This window comes from Emydura macquarii, unplaced genomic scaffold (assembly GCF_026122565.2).
Source record: "Emydura macquarii macquarii isolate MOO-44397 ecotype Brisbane River unplaced genomic scaffold, CSIRO-AGI_Emac_v2 contig_1230, whole genome shotgun sequence".
Classification (NCBI taxonomy): Eukaryota; Metazoa; Chordata; order Testudines; family Chelidae; genus Emydura; species Emydura macquarii.
The window spans coordinates 16,924,032-16,945,616 of record NW_027131367.1 but is presented as its reverse complement, the minus strand read 5'-3'; the positions used below and the strand labels follow the sequence as shown (position 1 = coordinate 16,945,616).

The following is a 21,585-nucleotide window of genomic DNA, read 5'->3' as shown; positions in this document are numbered from 1 at the left end:
TAATATACATAACCAAATCAATCTGAAGCTGCCAGCAAGGGTGCTTGCTAGTTGGTGCCAACAGGGATACAAACATATGTCCACTGCAAATAGATAGAAACCACCAACTAGCCACCAGATAGTAATTTTTGATTATTTGGACCCATTTTGGATTCAGACTGATGAAAGGATCTATTACCAATTCCTAACACAATAGTATTTGAGTTTCACGTCTCTAGGCAATTTTACACCCTCTTGGGGGGTCTGCCTTTCCTATATAGATGTTTGTGGTGTTGTTACAGCTGTGTTGGTCTCATAAGATCACAAGAATGGCCATACTGGGTCAGACCAATGGTCCACCTGGCCCAGTATCCTGTCTTTTGACAATGGCCAGTGCCAGATGCTTCAGAGGGAATGAACAGAACAGGGCAATTACCAATCGATCCATCCCCTGTCATCTAGTCCCAGCTTCTGGCAGTCAGAGGTTTAGGGTCATCCAGAGCATGGGATTGCAACCCTGACCATCTTGGATAATAGCCACTGATGGACCTATCCTCCATGAACTTAGCTAATTCTTTTTTGAACCCAGTTATTGTTTTGTCTATCACAACATCCCCTGGCAGAGTCCCACAGGCTGACTGTGCATTGTGTGAAGAAGTACTTCCTTTGTTTGTTTTAAACCTGCTGCCTATTAATTTCATTAGGTGACCCCGGTTTCTGTGATATGAGAAGGAGTAAATAACACTTCCCTATTCACACCATTCATGATTTTATAGACCTCTTATCTCCCCCTTAGTCGTCTTTTCTAAACTGAACAGTCCCAGTCTTTTTAACTTCTCCTCATATGGAAGTTTTTCCATACCTCTAATCATTTTTGTTGCCCTTCTCTATACATTTTCCAATTCTAATACATCTTTCATGAGATGGGGTGACTAGAACTGCAGGCAATATTCAAGGTGTCCGTTTACCCTGGATTTATATAGGAGCATTGTGATATTTTCTGTCTTAGCTATCCCTTCCTAATGGTTCCTAACATTCTGTTAGCTTTTTTGACCGTCACTGAACACTGAGCAGATGATTTCAGAGAATTATCCACAATCTGGTTCCAGGATGAGAGAGAGAGACAAGGTGGGTGAAATAATATCCTTTATTGGACCAATTTCTGCTGGCAGAGACGACAAGCTTTCAAGCTTCACAGAGCTCCATTTAGCATGTCTTCGAGCTGGTTAGTCTAACAACTTCTATTTAGGTACTATTATTACTCACACCATCATAGTATCAGAGAACCTCCCAAGTATTTAAAAATAAAAACCACACACTCAGGGAAAAGACTTATCAGCCCCCACTTAGCTCCCTATTAGGGTTATTCAGTATGGCCCCAATCCTGCAATTGTTTCTGTATGGTCATTTCAGGATCAGGGTTTAAATCTTCCTACAGGGTTACATGCATTCTCCTCCACAACACTCCCATAGAAAGTTTGAGCAGGCAGCTCCTATGAAGACTAATAATCATAAGTAGGACAAAAGTGCATTCAACAGCCAATGATTCCTTAATCAGAGCCCAGGGACCTCGGAGTTGAAATGCAATGTCACTGCAGCAGCAGCCCAACCCTCAGGGTATTTACCTATATTTATCTGGAAATAATTAGCCCTGCACTACTCAACCTTTCAGTGTATGAAATCCAGCTGGAACAAGAAGCTAAATCTGATATAAGAACCCTACTAACAACACTTTTTAAAAAGTTTTAAATCCAATGGAACATCTCTGAAATAGGATAGACTTAAAACTAATACTAGAAAAGTCCTCTACCCTAGTTACATAACTGAAATCAATCACAGTAAATATTACTTGTGGAACAATTTATGGTTAAAATTTTTTTTATTACATTAATTCCTCAAGAGCAGAGACTAAAGCAAACTATTTCCACAGTTATTCCTTCACTTTCATAACTGCAGTTTTTTGCTAGACTTCAATAGTAATGTCAGAAGCTCCAAAATGCACTACTTCTTGCAACTGTCAAGTTTTGTTAAAACTGCCCAAGATGATAGAGCAGAAACATTTTCTCTCTTGATTTGCTCTCTTCAGCCTCCCCTCTGTCCTTCAACTTGGTACCTTAAATAGTCAAACCATGTTCTCTCTCATCTCACTACTTTTCTTCTGTATTATACATAATTCATTTTTAGATCGTTAGCATCTCAGAGCAGGGACTGGTTTTTGTTTGACAAGCTTCACCTACGATACAACATATTGTGTACACCAACAACAGACCATCCTCTTGGTGTAGATAGGGTAGAATACTATTCCCCTTGGTTCCTGTCAAAGTGACTCCTAAGGCCAGAGGGATTGCTAGAGATAATGCTCCCATACTCAGAAACAAAACCACATTTTCTTTGATTATTCTTTAACACTTCCCTTAGGGAGCTGAGTCAGCTGCATCAGCATGTGTTTTTGAGAGAAATAGACTTCCTCAATAACCATTATTTTTATAAAGGCAGCAATCTTTCTTGCTCCATGGAAAGTGAAGCAAACGGTAAAAACAGTGATGGCTAACATCAGCAGTGTATATAAGGAAAGACCTACTGGTTTGTTCTTTAGAGGGCTTAAAGGGCATCCATTTTGGCAGTAACTCAAGATAATATTTAATTCTCTCAAACAAGATTCCTGGTTACGTATTACTGCTACTCAGTCCTCACACGACCAGGTTTATTTATATCTAAGTAGTAAGCTAGGGCTAGTGATCACTGCCAGCCTCAACAATCTTCTAACTTCAGAAGAACAACACTGTTATAAGCAGGACTATCCCACTACTGAGACAGACATACTCATGGAGTAGGAGGCATATCTCAGTGGTGGGTCTGACTCCAGTGGCAGCAAAGAGTAAAGCCATTCCCAATTGTCTGAGATTGGATCAAATAACTTTAGAGTATTCCAAACGGTTTACTGGGAAAATAAAAGTTACTGGATAGTTGTGTGTTAAAGGCACTGGAAAGCGACTTGGGAGATCTGGGTTCTACCCTGATCGGAGCCGGTCTTCCTGTGTGATCTTAGGCAAGTCATTTAACCTCTCATTACCTCAATTTTCACATCAGAAAAAGGGCAATAGCAGTTCCCTACCTCACAGGGGTGTAGTGAGGACAAACTAATTAATGACAAGCCTAAAACTAAGAGACTTTTTAAAAAATATGTAATTATTCATCTTCAGTGATTCTTCATTAGAAATTCATTACAAATCTGGAATAGTTTTGTCCATTTCCAACTGATGCTCTTCATTAGAAATCTGGAATAGTCTTATTCATCTCCAACTGATGGCTCTTTCTGTACACACCCCCACACTCAATCAGGCAAGAAAGGACTTCCTCAAATTGGGAAGAGTACCTGCCTTGACATAAAGAAACTACCAGTTCCAATCATAAGGGCAGAAAGCTTTAGCAAGAGCTTATTAAGGTGCAGGAAATAAAGAGGAAACTGTACTAGGCAGAGAGATGTAACCTCCTTCCATCATGTCCAAGAAAGGATTTGATTAAGGAAAGCCTGGAACCAACAGGGACAAACAAATTTCTGGGGAGGAGCTACACAGTCCAAAATCATGACGACTCAGACAAAGTGGGCTTTATTAAAGAATGAAGCCGGTAAGAGATTATTTGGAAGTAATTTTCTCTGCCTCTGGAAACAAAGGTGATTGTCCACCTGTGCCCTGATAAAAGCCGAGACTGTTTATTGGAACTTGGTCCCTGTTCCTGAGGGCAAAAGATTGCACTTAACAGAGCAGTTTTACTTTAATTTCTTCAAGAACAGGTAACTCTGGTAAATCCTTGAATAAAGGCCCTATTTCACATTCCAAGCCAAGGGCACAGTAATAAGGCACAGCAAACATACAGGATCACTATTGCTGCAATTCTTCATGGAGTGTCTGAAAAGAATGATCTGCATTGCCATTAGATATACAGTGCCAATATCCTCTCTGGAGGGCCTGGCTGGTTGAATCATGCCACCATCTAACTACCATTGCATACTGCAAAAATTCCTGTTGAGAAGAAAAAGGCTCATCAAGCAAGTATGTGCTAGAGATAATGCTCCCATACTCAGAAACAAAACCATATTTTCTTTGAATATGCTGTTTCCTGGAAGGGAACAGCTTTGAATATGGAAATGGAGAAAATATGTAAAATCCAAACAATTTTCACTAAACATTTTGGGTTTGACACATCAGTACTTTCCAACAACTGTTTCTTGACCCGTTCTATTCACTGCACACTTTAGCACTATGTTACATAATTCTGGGATTTGCTGATATGACGACTTGGTTGCATTTCTCAATCTTATGGACAGGCCAGTACCAGCAACACTTTTTAAAGGCAGAAAGGCCTGAGCTTCAGTTTTTAAGGGAACAAACAACTGAAGCTCTTCTGTGGTTTTTATCTATTGCATCTTTTTTCTGTATCTTGCTAATGTGTTTGTCATTTGATCATTTCAACTGACAAATACACTGTGGTTTTTGGGTCCAAAATCTGTTTGTTAGGATCATCAATATCTAGAAATCTGAATGAATAACTGAAAACCCTACTCTAAACTCAGAACTCATTTCTGCCTTCATTTCAAAGCATACTCATATTGAAAAAGTAATTATTTTAAAACCATAGCATTTACCCTTGAACTAGGTGATGTGGTTGCAAACTTGCTATAAGGAAAAGGCAGTACACTAGTTCTCAATGACATTATTGTAAATCAGACAGTGTAACTGTGGCCATAATTCAGATCATTTTAATAAAATTAGTCAAGATTATATTGCAAACTCTTCAAGACAGATACCGTTTCTTTATATGTATTTGTACACCACAGAGCACAATGGGGCCAACATTTTGCCTGGGCCCTCTTGAGTGCTCCCATAAAATTATATATATATATATATATATATATATATATATATATATAAGTAAGAAGCAGAAAAGGGAGATGGAAATGCTTGCAGCATCAATCTTTGCTAGTTCACCAAAAAGACATCCTGATCCATGCTTTTTGCTCCCAGAATCTGCTGCGGTTGGAGACTGGCCCCAAAACAAAAGCAAGTGAATTGATGGCTGTGGAAGTTGGGAGATCATCCATGGAACAGCTTCACGAGGCAGTGTCTACTCCCCCAGATGGACCTGATCAGCCAGCCCAGAACATTCACATATCATAAGAAATAGGGCATTACTTTTATGCATCTGAGGTATTTCTTGCAGGCTACTAGAGCTGTGTGTACTTATCTTATGCTGACATGTCCGTGGAGGCAACAAACTGCATTTAGACAGAATTTCCCAACTGATTTATATTAAACTCCTGCTGACTTATTTGCCAGCTTGAAAGTCCAAAATCTATTCATAGTGGTTACAGAAATGAAAGATGCTTGCTGATGCAATTTGAATCCCTCCTAAACCAAAGATTTTTCCTAACTGCTCCACCCATTTTCTGTCTGAAAGTGACACTGCCCTCCCTCATAATGCAGTGCAATGATAGTCTTCCTTAGGGTCTGCTAACCAGGTGTCTTGAAGGCTGAATCCCATTATAAAGCTTCTGCAATTTCTAAGGCATAGCCAAGTTTGCATCAAAAGAGGCAGTCTGTTTCTACCATTTGCAGAGGTATACGGAAGAAGAATTTTCTCTTCCCTTCCTCATCGATGCATAAGGTAAACAATGTCATTTCTTTCTACAATTGTTTTGTCCTTCAAGAGGATCCTGAAGACCCAAGTTATTCAAGACACCAAACAGGAATTCAGAGGACAAAAGGGGCACGTCATCTCGATCCAAACCACTTCAGCATCTTCAAGTATTTCCTGGTGGAAGTCAAAGGATGTGTGTGGCTCCTGCAGTAGAGGACACCAGCCAAGCAGGAGTGAGGGAGGAGAGAATCCTAAAGGGCTTCTAAAAGATTCTTCGAGGTGGAGGACATGGTTCCTTTCCGGAGGAAAGTAGTCAGGCTGCGTAAGCCTTATTCAGTCAACTGCCCACTAGCAAAAAATCTCCCTTCTGTGATGAGTGTTCTGAAATAGAAACCAGGACCAACCAGCTCCTCTGCATCCTACTTCTTGAATTTTTCCTGTAGGCTGTCATTTTCCTCCTGCCTGCACCATGTTCAAGCGCTATCTGCACTGGGGACACAGGATAATCATAGGTCCCGGATCATAACAAGATAACATGTTGCAATCATCCTGAAGCAGGGCCTGCATTTGAGCTAGAGCTGCAATGATTTGGAGAACCATGTACAAACAGGTCCTACAACCAAGGGCTGTGGTGGTGAGTTGCAATCAGGTACTTGTGCCCTTTTCTTCCAGTGATCTTCTCCATGTATCAGATTTAGGCCAAGATACAGGAAAAAGGGCCAAAAGGTGCACCTCAGCCGATGGCAGGAAGCAGCTGAGGAGCTGACTTTTGAGACAGAAAAAGGAGGAACAGTTATAAAATTTTCTTCTGACTAAATCCCAGAGGTAAGCAAGAACACACCCAGGCTATATGCTGCTTCCAGTACCTCCTTGAACTATTTTAATAGTTTAAACGAATATTTATAATCCTCATCTCATTGAGAGTCTCTCCTTCAAGTGCTCTCACCACTTTGCAGTTTTTCTCTTGTATGGCCAACGTGCCTTCAGTTATTACTCTATTTTCCCTTTTTCTTTGTTGCCCCTGCAGCCTATTAACAGGATCTCCTTTTATCTCCGTGCACTTGCCTCATGGGTGAACTTACCTGCTCTTACGGCTGCAGTTACCACCTTTATGACTGATGGGACTCCAGACACACCTGAATAATGATCTTTCTTCTAAATAAATGACAAAAACCAGAACCATCTCTACTCTCTTTTAGGTTGACAACCACATATCAGTCACTCAGGCTCTTATGTTTGGGGTCATCATCTTCAACTTCCCCCACACTCCTTTCATTCTTATATTCAGCCTTTTATCGAATCTTGCTACATCTCCCTCTTGAACATTTCCAAAATTCACCACCCCCAATGTAAAATACTGTCCTATGGGCTCGTCTTTATCATATGACTACTGCAACCTCCACTTCTCTCCCCTGTCCACACATACTAACTATGAGGCTAAAATTCAACTTCCTTGCCTGATGCTTTTATTATAATATTCCCACTTGCTCAAATCCCCCTGTTGCTTACCAGCTCATTCCAAATCTAGTTTAAACTCCTCACCCTCACATTCAGGCTCTGCATGAGGATGTTCATTCCGATCTGTCCTTATTTCTCATTACTTCCCTATTCATATTCTATGCTGATAACTCCTTCTGCCTCTCACACTTGTGACTTTTTTTCTATACAGGCCTCTACACATGAATGCCCTCCCTCCTGTGTTCCAAGCTTCCTTGATTTCCTTCTCCAAGCACTTCCTATACAATCACTATTGCTTCATCTTTCACCATTCCTATACTGAAACACATTAACATTTATTTACAAAACTAAAATAAATGTAACACCCAGAACCAACGTATTTGTGTAGGTCCAAATTATATGATTTGTGTGCCATTGTCCTCTTTTGTCTAGTTTATACTGAAAATTTATTGGGGCAAGGGTTTGTCCATAAAGCACCAAGCATTCCCATATCATCATATAAAATGACAAATTAAATTTCTCGCAAGTAGTTTAGTTAGCACATCCAGTCTGGATTTAAGTCTTTAATGTCCTTAACTCCATTTTCAGTTCTTTTTTTTTTTTTTTTTTAAATAGCTGACAGTGCTTGTAGCTCCACAGCCATATATGATTTTTAACTTCAGCTTGGTACAGTAACTTTTTTATAACACTGAGATCCACAGCCTTAAAAACATCAAATATAAAATTCCAGGTCCAAGTTTTAGCAGAAATATTTGTGCTTAAATGGCAATTTAACTAATTTTTCCCTGCTGTAGTAGTTTTGGTTTCTTAATCCAATTACATATTCTAACGAACATTTAAAATCAAATACTCTATTCCAGCTCTTAGGCTATGTCTTCACTGATGGTGGCAAATTCGCTGCCATCAGATTGATTTCTCTGGATCGACTGAGCAGTCAGTGAAGACCCGCTCAATCGATCCAGAAATTGACGTATTAAGACCACCTTCTCAAGTGGTGCAGTGCAGTGAAGACAGCACGCAGAACAGAATCAGAGAAGTCAACGGAAGTTACGCAAGTTTTTTGCGTAGCTTGCATAACTCCAGTCGACTGCCGCCGAATCTCGGAGGTAAGTGTAAACAAGCCCTTAGACACACAAATATACTTCTCTTCGGGCATCAACAAGCACAGGGAATGTTTTACAATTCTGAAAACATTGATTTATAAATAAAAATGCTTAGCATGTACATAGCAGTTTGCATGCTCAAAGCACTGTACAGACATTCACCCACAACACTCTTTTGTAAAAATAGTTATCCATATTTTATAGATGAGGAAAAAAGACAGAGGTTAAACAAATTGCCCATGGTCACACACAACAAATTAGTAGCAGAGTCAAGACTAGAAATCCCAACTCTGTGCTCATACCTCCAGATCATAATATAATGCCTTCTCTTTTTAATTTACTTATTTACTTGTAGAAGATCCAAATTTAATTCCCATTAAATGAGTAAAAAGAAATAATCTTCTCCAGTCCGCTTACAGAGTGACCTTACTACCAATATCAGGACTAACAGAAAGGTAACCTTACTAGCTGCATTTCAGAACAAGAATTTCTATAGGAGTTGCTGTATTTTTAATACTGTTAATAAGCAACTGTTCTTTGACATTTATTGGGATAAGCCAAATTAAACGGTTAAGAAAAATGTATAAATTACCAAATCTGAATTTGAGTGTAGAGCAGATAAATATAGATACACATAACTATGCTCAAAAGTGCCAAACTAGAGATCATTTACTTCAAGGATGATATGAAAAACCAAGCCCAGCCTCAGTGCCTATTATTACAGGTAAAAGCTGTACTTTTATTTTAGAGCAGTGGTTTTCAATCTTTTTTCATTTGCAGATCCCTAAAACATTTCAAATGAAGGTGCAGACCCCTATGGAAGTCAGACAGTCTGAGGACCACCAGGGGATCCAAAGACTATAGGCTGAAAACCACTTTGGTAACAACCACCTTCGCAGACCCTTTGACATAGTCTGTGGACCCCCATGGTTCCATGGACCACCAGTTGAAAACTGCTGTTTTTGAGAAATACTTCATTATAACCCAACAAAAGATAATTAGGCAAGGAACTACTGCATACTTTCATAGATTCCTAAAGCGTAAAGCCCAAAGGTACCATTAGAAGTACTTAGTCTGAGGATAGGTCTACACTTAAAACACTGCAGTGCTTCAGTGAAGATGCTACTATGCCAATGGGAGAAACTCTCCCACCAGTGTAGTTAATCTGCCTCCGGGAGAGACAGCAGATATGTCCCTGAGAGAAGCCTTACCATCGACATAGCGCTGTCTACACTGTGGATTAGGTCAGTTCAACTGCATTGCTCAGTGGTTTGGAATTTTCACAACCTTGAGCAATACAGTTATACGATGTAAATTTAGTGTACACTTTCCCTGACACATCACAGGACATTTCATTTCACCCAATTACCGATGTATTGATCCCAATGACTTGGGTTTGACTAAAGTGTATCTTCCAGAAAGACATCTAGTCTTCACATCAACAGATGGAGAATCCACCACATCCTTTAGTAGTCTGTTCCAACTACTCAACTACTGTTAATCACCCTCATTGCTAAAAATCTGTGCCTAATCTGAATATCTGGCTTCAGCTTCCAGATACTGGCTTTTGTGTGTTTTCCCTCTAAAGTAATGAGCCCTTGAATACCTGGTATTTTCTCCCTGTAAAGGTACTTATACAGTGAAATCAAGTCACCTCTCAATATTTTTTTTTAATAAACTAAACTCATGGAGCTCTTTAACTCTCTCATGGTAAGGCATTTTCTCCAGCCCTCAAATAATTTTTGAGGCTCTTTCCTGCATCCTCAAATTATTCAACATTATTTTAAAAATGTGGACACCAGAATTAGACTCAAAATTCCAGTGTCAGTCTCACCAATGCCATGTACAGAGGTAAAATCACCTCCCTCCTCTCATTCATTACTCCCATTTATATATTCAAGGAACAGACTAGCTCTGTTTGCAACAGTATCACACTGGAAGCTTGAACACTGTGACCCCTAAGTCCTTTTCAGGGTCACTACTTTCCAAGATAGTCTCCCATTATGTAGGAATGGCTAGCATTCCATTCCTTGTTTCTCAATTCGGAACTTGGCATTTGGCTGTATTAAAACGCATTTGGTCTGAATAGTCAGTAAACAAGATCCAATCTCAATTGTTCTGTATTCCTGCCTGCCTCCACCATTATTTACCACTCTAACAATCAGTGTACATCATCTTCAAATTTTACCAGCACTGATTTTATATTTAACTCCATATCACTGATGAACTCGTTGAACAGTGTTGGGCCTAACCCTGAACCGTGCAGAGCTCCACTAGAAACATTCCCATTCGATGATTCCACACTGACTACTTTTTAGATCTGTCAGTTAGCCAGCTCTTAATCCGTTTATCATGCACTTTATTGATATTGTATAATGCTAATTTTTTTTAAATCAGAATGTTGAGGTACTAAATCAAATTCTTACAGAAGTCATTCTATCTATGCAGTTACCTTTATCAACCAAATTTGTGTAATCTCATCAAAGAATGAAACTATGTTTGTTTGACAAAGTCTGTTTCTCCATAAAACCAAGGCGATAAGCATTAATTAAAGTCCTATCCTTTAATTTACCAGCTGAATCCTCTACTAGCGCTTTTTCATTATTTTGCCCAGGATGGATGTCAGTCTAATCTGCCTATAGTTATACTTCTAATGTCAAATATCACTTTTACAATGTAATATACTAGTTAGAGGGATACAATTATATTCTTTAAAATTTCTCACTGTTTTAGTAATATCTTAGTTTATTAAAATGAACCAATTTTAATTGTAGTTAACGCCTCACCATTTCTGCAATTTATTTTTTAGTACTTAACACAGTTTGGCAATAAAGTTACCCTGGATTTTTATTCTATGTCTCTGATTCAGCAAACACACACGAGATGTCCTACTGAAATCATTAAGAATACTTATATGTTTAATGTTTACCATGTACTTAACTACTTGCAGATTAGAGCTTATGTAATTTTTATTTTCTAGTTCTCATGGACTAGTAAAATGGTGATGTGTTTCCAATGGTACTAGAGCAAATAAACGTAATTTAATTTTGTTTAGATATTCATGAAAACATATCCAAACTTCTTTTCTTCCCCACAGAAACCTAAACTGTGGAACAAACCATACCTGACAGTGCTTCTTTAAGAAGCTATACCATTTCCAGTATTGTAGGAAAAAGTACAAAATAGAAGAACATTTAAAAGCTGCAATACAAATAACACAACCAAATGAAAAGAGACTTAAATAGTCAAACTGAAGAGAGCTTTTGAACCTGTCTCTATTACCTTGGAATGTGAGGTGGTACAAATGTCAGTATATATCCTACACCCTGCTTTGATGAACTGCTGGGGTTCTCAGAATTGAGAGACACTGTGCTACCCCTCTCAGCCTCAGCAAGTGAAAGCTTTGCTGCTGTTAAGCTATGTGTCAGCTCTCTGATACAGTAGCTTGTCTGCCTTGCTAGCAAACGCTTCAGGACTCTACCTGTACAAACCTTGCTAAGCAGATAACAATCAGTGAATTCCAATTCCCAAGTTCTTCAGAGATGCCTTTCCTAATTCCGGAGTTCCTCAGAGATGCTTTTCTCTGCAGTGCTCAGCTCCTCTTATTGTAGCACCCATTAAACCGTATCAAGTTCACTATTCCTTTAAAGAGACAGTACACAGCAGCTTATTAACTGGAGCTGACAAATAATCCACTTAAATCAAAGCACAGAGTTGCTTTATAGTCCAAGTAAAACAAGTTTATTAACAAAAATACACAGGTTTAAGGGACACCAAGTATAAGAAATAAGGATAGAAATGGTTACAAACAAAAGTAAAAATATGCTTCTGAGGCTATGTCTACACTATGCCCTCCCCATTGTTATGTTTCTTACCTTTGGATGTGTATATATACACCTCCAATCTGAGATTTCCATTTCATGCATCTGACGAAGTTAGTCTTTAAGGTGCTACAGGACTCTCCTTGTTTTTATGTCTACACTAACACTTGTGTCGGAATAACTTATGTCCCTCAGAGGTGTGAATAAGCCACCCCGATTGATGTAAGTTACCCCGATCTAAGCACCAGTGTACACAGTGCTACGTTGGCGGGAGAACTCCCCCCACTCGTTGGGGGTGGATTAATTAACTTCACAAGTGGCCTCTCTCCCATCAGCTTAGAGCAGCTACAGTAGAGATATTCCATGGTTCTATTTCTTTTCAAAAATTACTTTGACATCTTTGGATTGTGATATATTACGTACAACTGTTAACTGGCCATCACTGTTTTCCTGATGAGGCATAACAACCCAACAATGCAATATGAATCCATTTTTGAAGGTGGAGTGGAAGATACTACAATGCTAATTTTCCCTATGTTCATTTTAAATTCCCCATATTATTCTTAGTGGCAACAGAAATATAATGCAGAACAGTTTGTTACTTTTCTGCCCTCCACTCAAAAAACAAAAAAACCTTCCAAAACATTATGGTTTAATTCCAAAAAAGATGAACTGTAGAAAATCATTATGTTTAATGTATGCATGTATTACACGATGTATACAATTGTGAAGCAGGGATTTCAAAAGTGTTCTTTTATTTCTACAGTGTGTTGGTCAATTCTGAAGGGCAATGGGTATTTTTCAGGCTTTATAAAACAGATATGTTTTCCACTTGTCTTGTAATATTTACTGCTTCTAATGCAAAAGAACATCTCTTCTCTCACATGACTAGAGTTGTAATAGCATAACAGAGAAACTACTTATTCTTGAGTGTATTTCCTGGTTTCTACTAATTCATGTAACAATACAGAGAATGTATGTCCTCTTATAGTTAACTGAGGTGTATGGTCATTCATAAGCTTACTAAAAAAGGCAGTAAAACTCTCCTATGTGAAATTATTTTACAAAGAGACACTGAGAACTCTTATATCATGGATATAAGGCACCATAAACAAGTTTATGTACACAGAAAGTATAACATCGTATTAGTCTGACTGCTTACTGCACTCCATACTGCACACCAACAGATTAGTGTCTGAACATTTATATTATTGTAAAACTTTAAACACAGATACTCAAAATTGATAATCTGTGTTGAATTTATGTTGAAATGAAATTTTGTCTTTTGCATATTGCAAAAGACAACAGCTTCATAAAAGATGACTTTATATAACATGTTAATTTTTGTAGTCTCCTTTCAAATAGCATGCATTTTACCTTTACTAACAATACATTATTTTGCTACTAAATCTGTTAATGATCAGTGAGTGCATTGTGGCTTCACTTTGTGTGATGTTTGAGATTCTACTTCTATTACACACAACTTTAAAGTAGCCGCAAATGCCAATTAAATATATTGCCAATTAACATTAGTCATTATTGTCAACAGACAATGCATAACCCATTCTAGAAAATAAACTAAAAAATTCTGAAGTCTGATTCATAGGCCCCAGCCAAAACCCACACTTTTCTTCATTTTTTGCTTAAAATTATTAAACAGATACAAGTTACTTTAGTGGCCATCTGTATGAAATTCTAAGCCACTCCATCAAGCCCCCAAATGTACAACTCAACCCAGACTTCAACAATATTTCAACTTAGACTATGTCCATTTCAAACAATTTTATCTAGGGCAGTGATGACAAAAACCCAGTTTGTATGTCAAATACAGCTTGCCTGAGGTATTTATCTAGTTGTTGTGACACACACAGATTTTTCAGAACGCTGGTTTTTTGTAAAAAAATAAAAGTATCCACCCCTTATATTCATTAAGAAAGCCTTTAAAACATGAACTGTACATATGCCAACAAAACTAGAATTGCCAACAAAACTGTCTTTCTGAATCTGCAGACAGTGGGCAACAACTCCAAGAGAAAGGTTACCCTTGTGTTCATCTCATTTGTTAACTCAATCCTGTTGACACTCCAGGAGCCAAGTTTTCACCTAGCATGTGTGCAATTGTGAACCCATCTTATATAATAAATGGACTTATGCACACAATTCAAGTAACTGCATCCACAAGTGTCCAAATAAACAAAGATAGTGTTGGTTTTGGAGTGCCTCATATTTTTTCCCCCAATTAACTGATGCTGAATACAATAGTAACTTCCCTAAGTAAAACTTCGGTGCACGCACAGAATCTTGTTCTTTTTAACAGAGCCTCTTAGTTTTAATCAGTGGGAAAGCTGCTGTAATTTAAGTGCACTAATACAGCTGTAACATTGCAGGGCTGGACAAAATACCATAATTAAAAGTGTAACTTAGTCCTCTCCACAGAATAATTGAGACTCTGGTATATAAATATTTAAGTTGCAAGAGGAGACCCTGAGTTACGTAGTGTACTGAGTATCTGCACTTGTCCAGTGAATTGAAAATATTATATGCCTTGCTACTTTCTATGCATACTACTATTTCGCATATCAAATGGTACATAATTTTATATTGATTAACTCATTTTTACAATGCCAAAACCCATCAGTAATCCTTAATATATAAGTGTGTGGCTTTATCAAATACCAAATACCAAATGTGTTGTGTTAGGACACTTAAGGCCCAAGTTTCAAGTACCTTCAAGCAGTCAAGTGTGCATTACTTCCTGTACAAAAACTAATTCCTAACCTACTGATACCAATATGAAAAAAATACTATAAAAACTTAACAGCATTACCATCAAATGCTTCTACTCCCAGCAAAAAAAGAAAAAAAAAGATACTTTTCATTCTTCAGACAAACTGCTGAAATGCTGTACTGTACTTTGAGTTCCTATTAACCAGCTGACAGAAGAACTGAACGTGCAGCGTCCTTCAAAACTGTGATTCACACATCTCTTACAAGCTATGAATTCACCACTCTGACTTTACATCCTTCAGACTTGAAGCAGCTATTACATCACACTTATTTTCAATGTCCTAAATGCGCTGTAGTTATCCTTCTCAGAAAAAAAAAAAAAAAAAAGGATCTATATACTGCATTATGTTGAAACCTAACCTTGTTAGGTGGAAGAGGTTTAATGTTATAGGTTACCTTCTATTTCTGGTTAACATGACAGCAAAATATATGTAATACATACTGTACTTTAAAATTCAATTCTCCAATTTCATTACTATTTATTGGCCCAATCCAGTTTTCAATGAAGCCAGTGGGAGTTCTGACACAGACTTCAACTGGAGCCAACTCAAAAACTGTATTTAAAACTAGAAAAAAGGTCAAACTGTGGGTCTTACAAAGGTAATTACAACAGGTTTTTCTTAAATCTATGCAAACTCAAGTAGTTTAACAGAGGTTTCTGAACACTGTCATGCTTTGGAATGCTTATATTGAACGAATGCTTATATTGTTGAGTGTAAAACTGCTACTACTTTTTTTTCCATTTTGTTCATCTAGCAAAGTGACGTGTAGTTTGTGTACATGCAAGTATATTATGAACCTATGACCAAAAACCACACAGGTGGCACTATAAGTGGGAGCAGACTGAAAAGACATTTAAATTGTGATTGAAAGTTTCAGAGAAGTATAATCAAAACAAAGTTGCAGTGACTAAGACAGTTAACTAATCAACACTGATTAAACATTACATGGTGTTCACCTGTGTAACACTCTTTATTATTGAAACAAATATGCCATTATGTTTACCAAACTATCAAAGTTTTCCTTTCCCGGGATTCTTAAGGTATGTATTCTGTAGGAGCCAGCCAAATTTTATTTCAGTTCTCCACTTGCTGGAACAAGTAGGACTGTAACATTATGAATTTAATTATATAATGTTCAAATATTAATTGTACTGAAGTCAGAGGCCATGGACCCAGTAATTTTAGATGCTTAGCAGGGACAGTGAAAAAAATAGATATTTCAATTATTTTTTTTTTCAAGAGTATGCGGGTTTGTGATATTTAGTTTTTGTTTTAAGTTCCATTATTTGCATTACTACTGAGAAGTTGGGAAAGGTTTTATTTCATCTTTACTGATTGTGCCCTTTACCATTAGGAAAACAGTTTCCATGGGCTTTTACTGGAATCTGAAACTGCCTTGGATTTTTGTTTACTTGTTACTGCACCAGAACTTGAGATCAAAACAGCTCTGGGAATAAGGTTGCTTCGTTAACTACTGCAGTTGGTTGCATGCACACATCAGCGTGTTCAGATCTACAAAAACAAACAGCAAAAAAAATATTATTTTTTGAAGTCTGAGTAATCACCTGGGCCATAGGAGGCAGATATGAATTAAACTTGCTTCACTCACTTCAAAATTAAAATATAATTTTAAATTAAAATATGTATCTTGCTAATTAATGTATTTACCTCACTTGAATTCAAAGTAATTTGATTTTTATTTAAATCTTTGCAGATCATGTTCAATGTGTCAGTTTAAATCCACTGTGAAACTCAAGAACATGGCTTCAAAGAATAACATTAGGTTGTGACCACTTCACAGTAATTACTTGGTATAAGCAACTTTGGATCTGCCTAAGAATTCTGCAAAAATAGAAAGGTACAACTAAACTATACATTTTCTTTAAGGCTTAACTTCCAAACAAATGGGCTTTTAAATATTTCAGAAATGATACACATCATAAGCCATCCAACAATACTTAGCAGAAAGTAAATCTTATTCAGCAGCCTATTGGTGACATTTAGAAACATAAGGGCAGGCAAAGTTATCCTTGCATCTCTCAAGCAAAGAAATGACCATCTATTTAGTGTACAATGTTATTCTACAATTTCTGACAACGGTTGCAGGTGTGCTATCCTATTTACAAGGCTTAATTTAAAGTCACAAGTACATTCTGTAGCCAGGAAATATTTCTTTAACCAATTTGCAAAGCTTAAAAGTTAACATTACTAGTTAGGGCCAAGTAATCATGCAATCATTCCATACAATCAGTTTCAAGCAAATACTAATTTTCTTAACTCCGCCTACACCACCGACAATTTAACCTTATGTCAAAATTTACCTTTGCTCACTAAACAAAATTATGTTATGTACGTAAAATTATCCTGAACACAAGTAAATATTTTCTGCCCCGCTTAAGAATTATGTGGCAAAAATATAGAGTTAAAAGAATTAAAACAAAAAACAATTCAAGACACACACTGATAACACAGGAGAAGCACACAGTAAATGTAATTTGTTTTGCTTCTGATGTTCTTACGTATTTAGTGGAAATTTGCTACCAGACTAAGTCAAATTAATTTTAAGTTTAATTGCAGTACATAAAATACCAATTTCTGGTCGTTTAAAATAAAAAAAATAAAATACACAACACACGGATTATTAAAAAAAATAGTGCATTCTTGCTCCTGTATTTAACAAATATTCTTAGATCAAAATATTTTAAAAGCCAACTATAAAGGGGAGAAAAATGGATTAATCATTTGACAGACAGGGTTATTTCAATCAAAAAGCAAAAATAGAAGTTACAGTTGTTAGAGGTCAAACAAGTCATCCAACTGTATTTATGATTATACCCCACTACGTACACAGCCCCCTTAACAAGCTCCTTCATAATTAGCATTTCCTAGAAGGCACAGGTTTAAGATAATATGATTTTATAGGTGAATTGCTTAAACTACATAAACATAAAATAGCAAAGCCATGCTCTCAATCTTCAAAGTTAAAAAAAGCTACTTGATAATAGTATTGTGTCACTGACAGCATGCTTTCTATGAAACACACCCCTAAAACATTTTACAATTACTCTTCTGAAAATAAAGAAAAACAATTTTTCATATATGTTAGTTAAGATACTCTTATGTTTTTTAAATATTTACATTTTGGATGCATAGACTGTGACAAACTCCTCATTTTTCACATGTAACTCCTCAAAGGATGGAATGTATATTTGTAGTTCAATGCACCCGTAAAAATCAGGCCTCACACACTTCACCAGAAAAATATTCTGCAGAAAAAGATTAATATTTGCTAAAAGTGAAGGAATGTATTGTTTGCAAACTTTCTCTTCATTGTTAAAGTACCTAAAGAACTACATGTTAAAATTCTGAATATTAATATAGACATAATTCATAAGTTATCTAACCACAAAAATAAAACTGTCTTAAGCTACATAGAAGATGCAGAAAATACTATCAAAACTTCTTAAAACAGCACATATAGTATCGCAAAATTTGCTTAGTGCTGATCTTAAATACTGAAATCCCAGATCCGTGGATAAACACATAACTGACTTCTCCTTTGCAACACCCAAACAATAGCAGGATTGTATTCGAGTCTGTTTATCAACAGTAGTACCTCCAAGCAGTGGTGCAGGCTGATTTATACCCAAAACTTACTATCACTGCATACTGTTATGTGCGAGAGAAGGCAAGGGGGAGAAGAGTTATCTATCGCTCGCCAACAGAAAGCTCTAATGCTGCTGTGATTTTATGCTTGCCACCTGTATCACACAGGCCAACCCAGGGGCCCCCGAGGGAGATGTGCAGGATGTGTACGGTAGAATGGCGAGAGCTCAGGCGCCCCAGCCACGGCACCCAGCATGCTGGGCTGAAGGACCCACCGCGAAGCTGGTTCATGGGGGTGAGGGCGGGCAGCCAGCCCTGGCTGGATGTCCACGGTGCTCTCGGCGGACGAACGGCGGGGATTCAGCACGCGTGTCCCCAGCACGGGGAGGGCTCCCTGCCTGTCATGCACCATGTGCCACTAAAATGGAAACGGGTCAGCCGGCATGCAGAAGCAGCACCGCCCGCCCTCCAGCAGGGGGTCCCGGGGCGGCTGGGTCAGCGCTTCCGAGCGAGCGAGCGAAGGGAATGCCTCGCTGCCCAGGACGGCCCGGCCCGGCCCGGCCCCCCGCAGGTATCGGCCAGAGGCTGTCGGGCTGCAGGCGGCCCGCTCCCCTGTACTCACACTCGGGGCAGCTGCAGCGGGGGCGCCCCTCGCCTCTGGAACACGCCGTCCACGAAGACCCCGTTCTTGCCGAGGCAGCGCAGGTAGAAGTCCCCTCCTCCTCCTCCTCCCGCCCCGCCACCGGTGGTGGTGGCAGCAGCGTCCCCCTGAGGCGGAGGCCCGTCCGCTCCGGCCGGTGGCGGCGGCGGGGGGCAGCGGTGAAAATCTCCAGGTGGCGCCGGGAGATAAAGCTGGAGTGGCCCATGCTCACGTCCACCGAGCCCTGCGACGAGTTGCGGCCGATGGTCACCGAGCGCTTCTTCATGAGGTACTCGAACTCGCGGCCCTCCAGCCGGGCCACGGCCGCCGCCGCCGCCGCCGCCATCTTAGCGAGCGAGCGAGCGAGCGGGCCGCCCTCCCTGCGCCCCTCCGCCCGCACCGGCCCCGCAGCCGCCGCCAGACACTGAGCAGGGAAGGGGACGCCGCTCAACCCAACCTGACGCAGTCCGCCGCCCGCTGATGGACGGCCGGGCCCGGCCAATGCACGGCCCGCACGCCCATGGGGCTATGGCGCGCCGGCCAATGGCGAGAAGCGCTGCGACCAGCGCTGCTCAACAAGTTAGCGTGTTAGTCCCAAGAACGAAGCACACGCCCGGAGGCCGGGAAAACGGGGAGCGGATTACGCGGAGCGGCTCCGCGAGGAGCCTGCGCTCACTGCACACTTGCACAGCTCCAGCAGACACACTGAAGGCAACGGCAAAGCAGTCGCTAGGGAGCGGCGTGCTCGGGCCATCCTTAGCCCAGGCTGCCGCAGGGACAGCGCAGACAGAAGAAGGCCAGCCCCGAGCCGCCCAGGGGCTAGAAGAGACAGTCCAGCCAACAGCCCCTCGCCCCAGCAGAGAGAGGGCGCTGTGCCCGCTGGTCTCCTCCCCCACTACCTTCCTCCTCAAGGCAAAGGGACAGTGCTTCAGCCCCAGAGTGACAACTCGCACTCGATGCACAGACGGTATGGGGCAGGCTGGCCTGTGCCTTAAAGCGGACTGGTGTCACCTCCCGCAGGGATGCCATGGTTTGCACACTCCAGGACACTTGCCAAGGGAGGATGATGTATTTCTCCCAGCCTCTACTCCTGGGTCCAACACCAGTCTGATGGTGCTCTCTTGGCTGACTACTAGGGCTACACCCTCATAAGCATCACTAACCTGTTCTTTAATACAAGATAGCAGCCAAAACAGAAGAAATACTATCTTTCAACAGTTTTTGAGCCCTTGTTTCTCCCATCGGTGGATGCTTTCAGAAACAGGATGTTCTTTTCCACCATCAAACACCAGTAAAGACAGAGAGAAAACTACAAGAATAGAAACACAGTAAACATAGCTTCTGTATGTGCTATTTGATAAATAATGTGTAGCCTACAGTTCTTAGGGTGTAAGGATGTCCAAATGCTCTATCAGCACCAATGAGTTTGGCCTCCCAACACCACTGTGGAAAAAATAAGGTTCTCTCTCCATACAAAAGATAGACAACTTTACTTAAATTAATTTAGATACTGATTTAGTTAATGGGTACAACCCTCTGGTAGACATTTAAGCCAATGTAAGTGTCCAGATTAGGCTCTTGCACTACTCTCAGTAAGTTTCTAAACTAATGTAGTTAAATCTTTATAAATTTTGGGTGTAAACAAGATCCAATTATTATCCCAATTTTACAGACAGGCACGAAAGCACAGAGGCCAGTGACCTGCCTGACCTTGCAAAGACTCCTGTGTGCCAAGTCAACCACAAGACCACTGCTTTCCCCTCACATTCAGGCTGCTACTAAGAACTATTTACATTAAATCAAGCCTTTCAATTTCTGAAGACAAACTACCTTGTATTGCACAATACATACACCACCATGAGCAAAAAGTCTGCCTTTACCATAAGATGTGAGGTGATGCCAGCTGCACATCCCATATCTCCCAACAGTTGAAGGGCAGGATGGATGAGAGCAGGCCTGTCAAATGATTGTCAAAGACATTCTGCAGCAGCCAAGCCTCCTCCCTCAACACAAGAGATTTTGCTCTGTTGCTTCCAGAGGAATCTGAGTAGGGCATGAAAGAGTAACTTTCCCACATGCATCTTCACACTCAGGCCATGGTTTTGCCTGTAATCTCTTTCATAAAGGAGTTACTTCCATTTTTTAAAAATTGTATTCTGATGTATCTTTAAGTATGTCAGAAGGATGCAAGTTTCTCCTACATGTGCTACCACCACCTTTTTCCCATCTATCTTTACAATGCAGATGTCAGATGAACTATGATATTCACTAAGGATTGTTAATGGTTTTAGTACATTAGAGGAAGGGCTAGAAGTATAAACATGAAAATGTTAAGAAAGGCCCATGCTAACTGCACTCAATACTTCAAATGTTAATCTTCTCTTGAAACACTTGCACTTACAGAATTCCTTACATATTCAAAGCCTATAAAAACATTTGCATATTAGTTCTATCCAACTATAATTAAAACAATCAGGATATTTTCTTGGAAGGAATACACACAGTGAGGAGGTAGATGCTGTAGTTGGTAGAAGGGGAGGATGTGAAGT

The 21,585-nt window shown here is 39.6% G+C and overlaps 1 protein-coding gene across 1 annotated transcript in view; it reads right to left on the bottom strand.

Moving 5' to 3' along the window:
- FOXK2 (forkhead box K2) overlaps positions 1-19,520 on the bottom strand; it is a 57,472-nt gene extending 37,952 nt beyond the window's left edge. Inside the window, 2 exon segments of the mRNA XM_067547673.1 lie at positions 19,019-19,206; positions 19,209-19,520. Of these exon segments, the coding sequence (XP_067403774.1) occupies positions 19,019-19,206; positions 19,209-19,382 (362 nt within the window). The 5' untranslated portion in view covers positions 19,383-19,520.
- Positions 19,521-21,585: the final 2,065 nt, after the last annotated feature.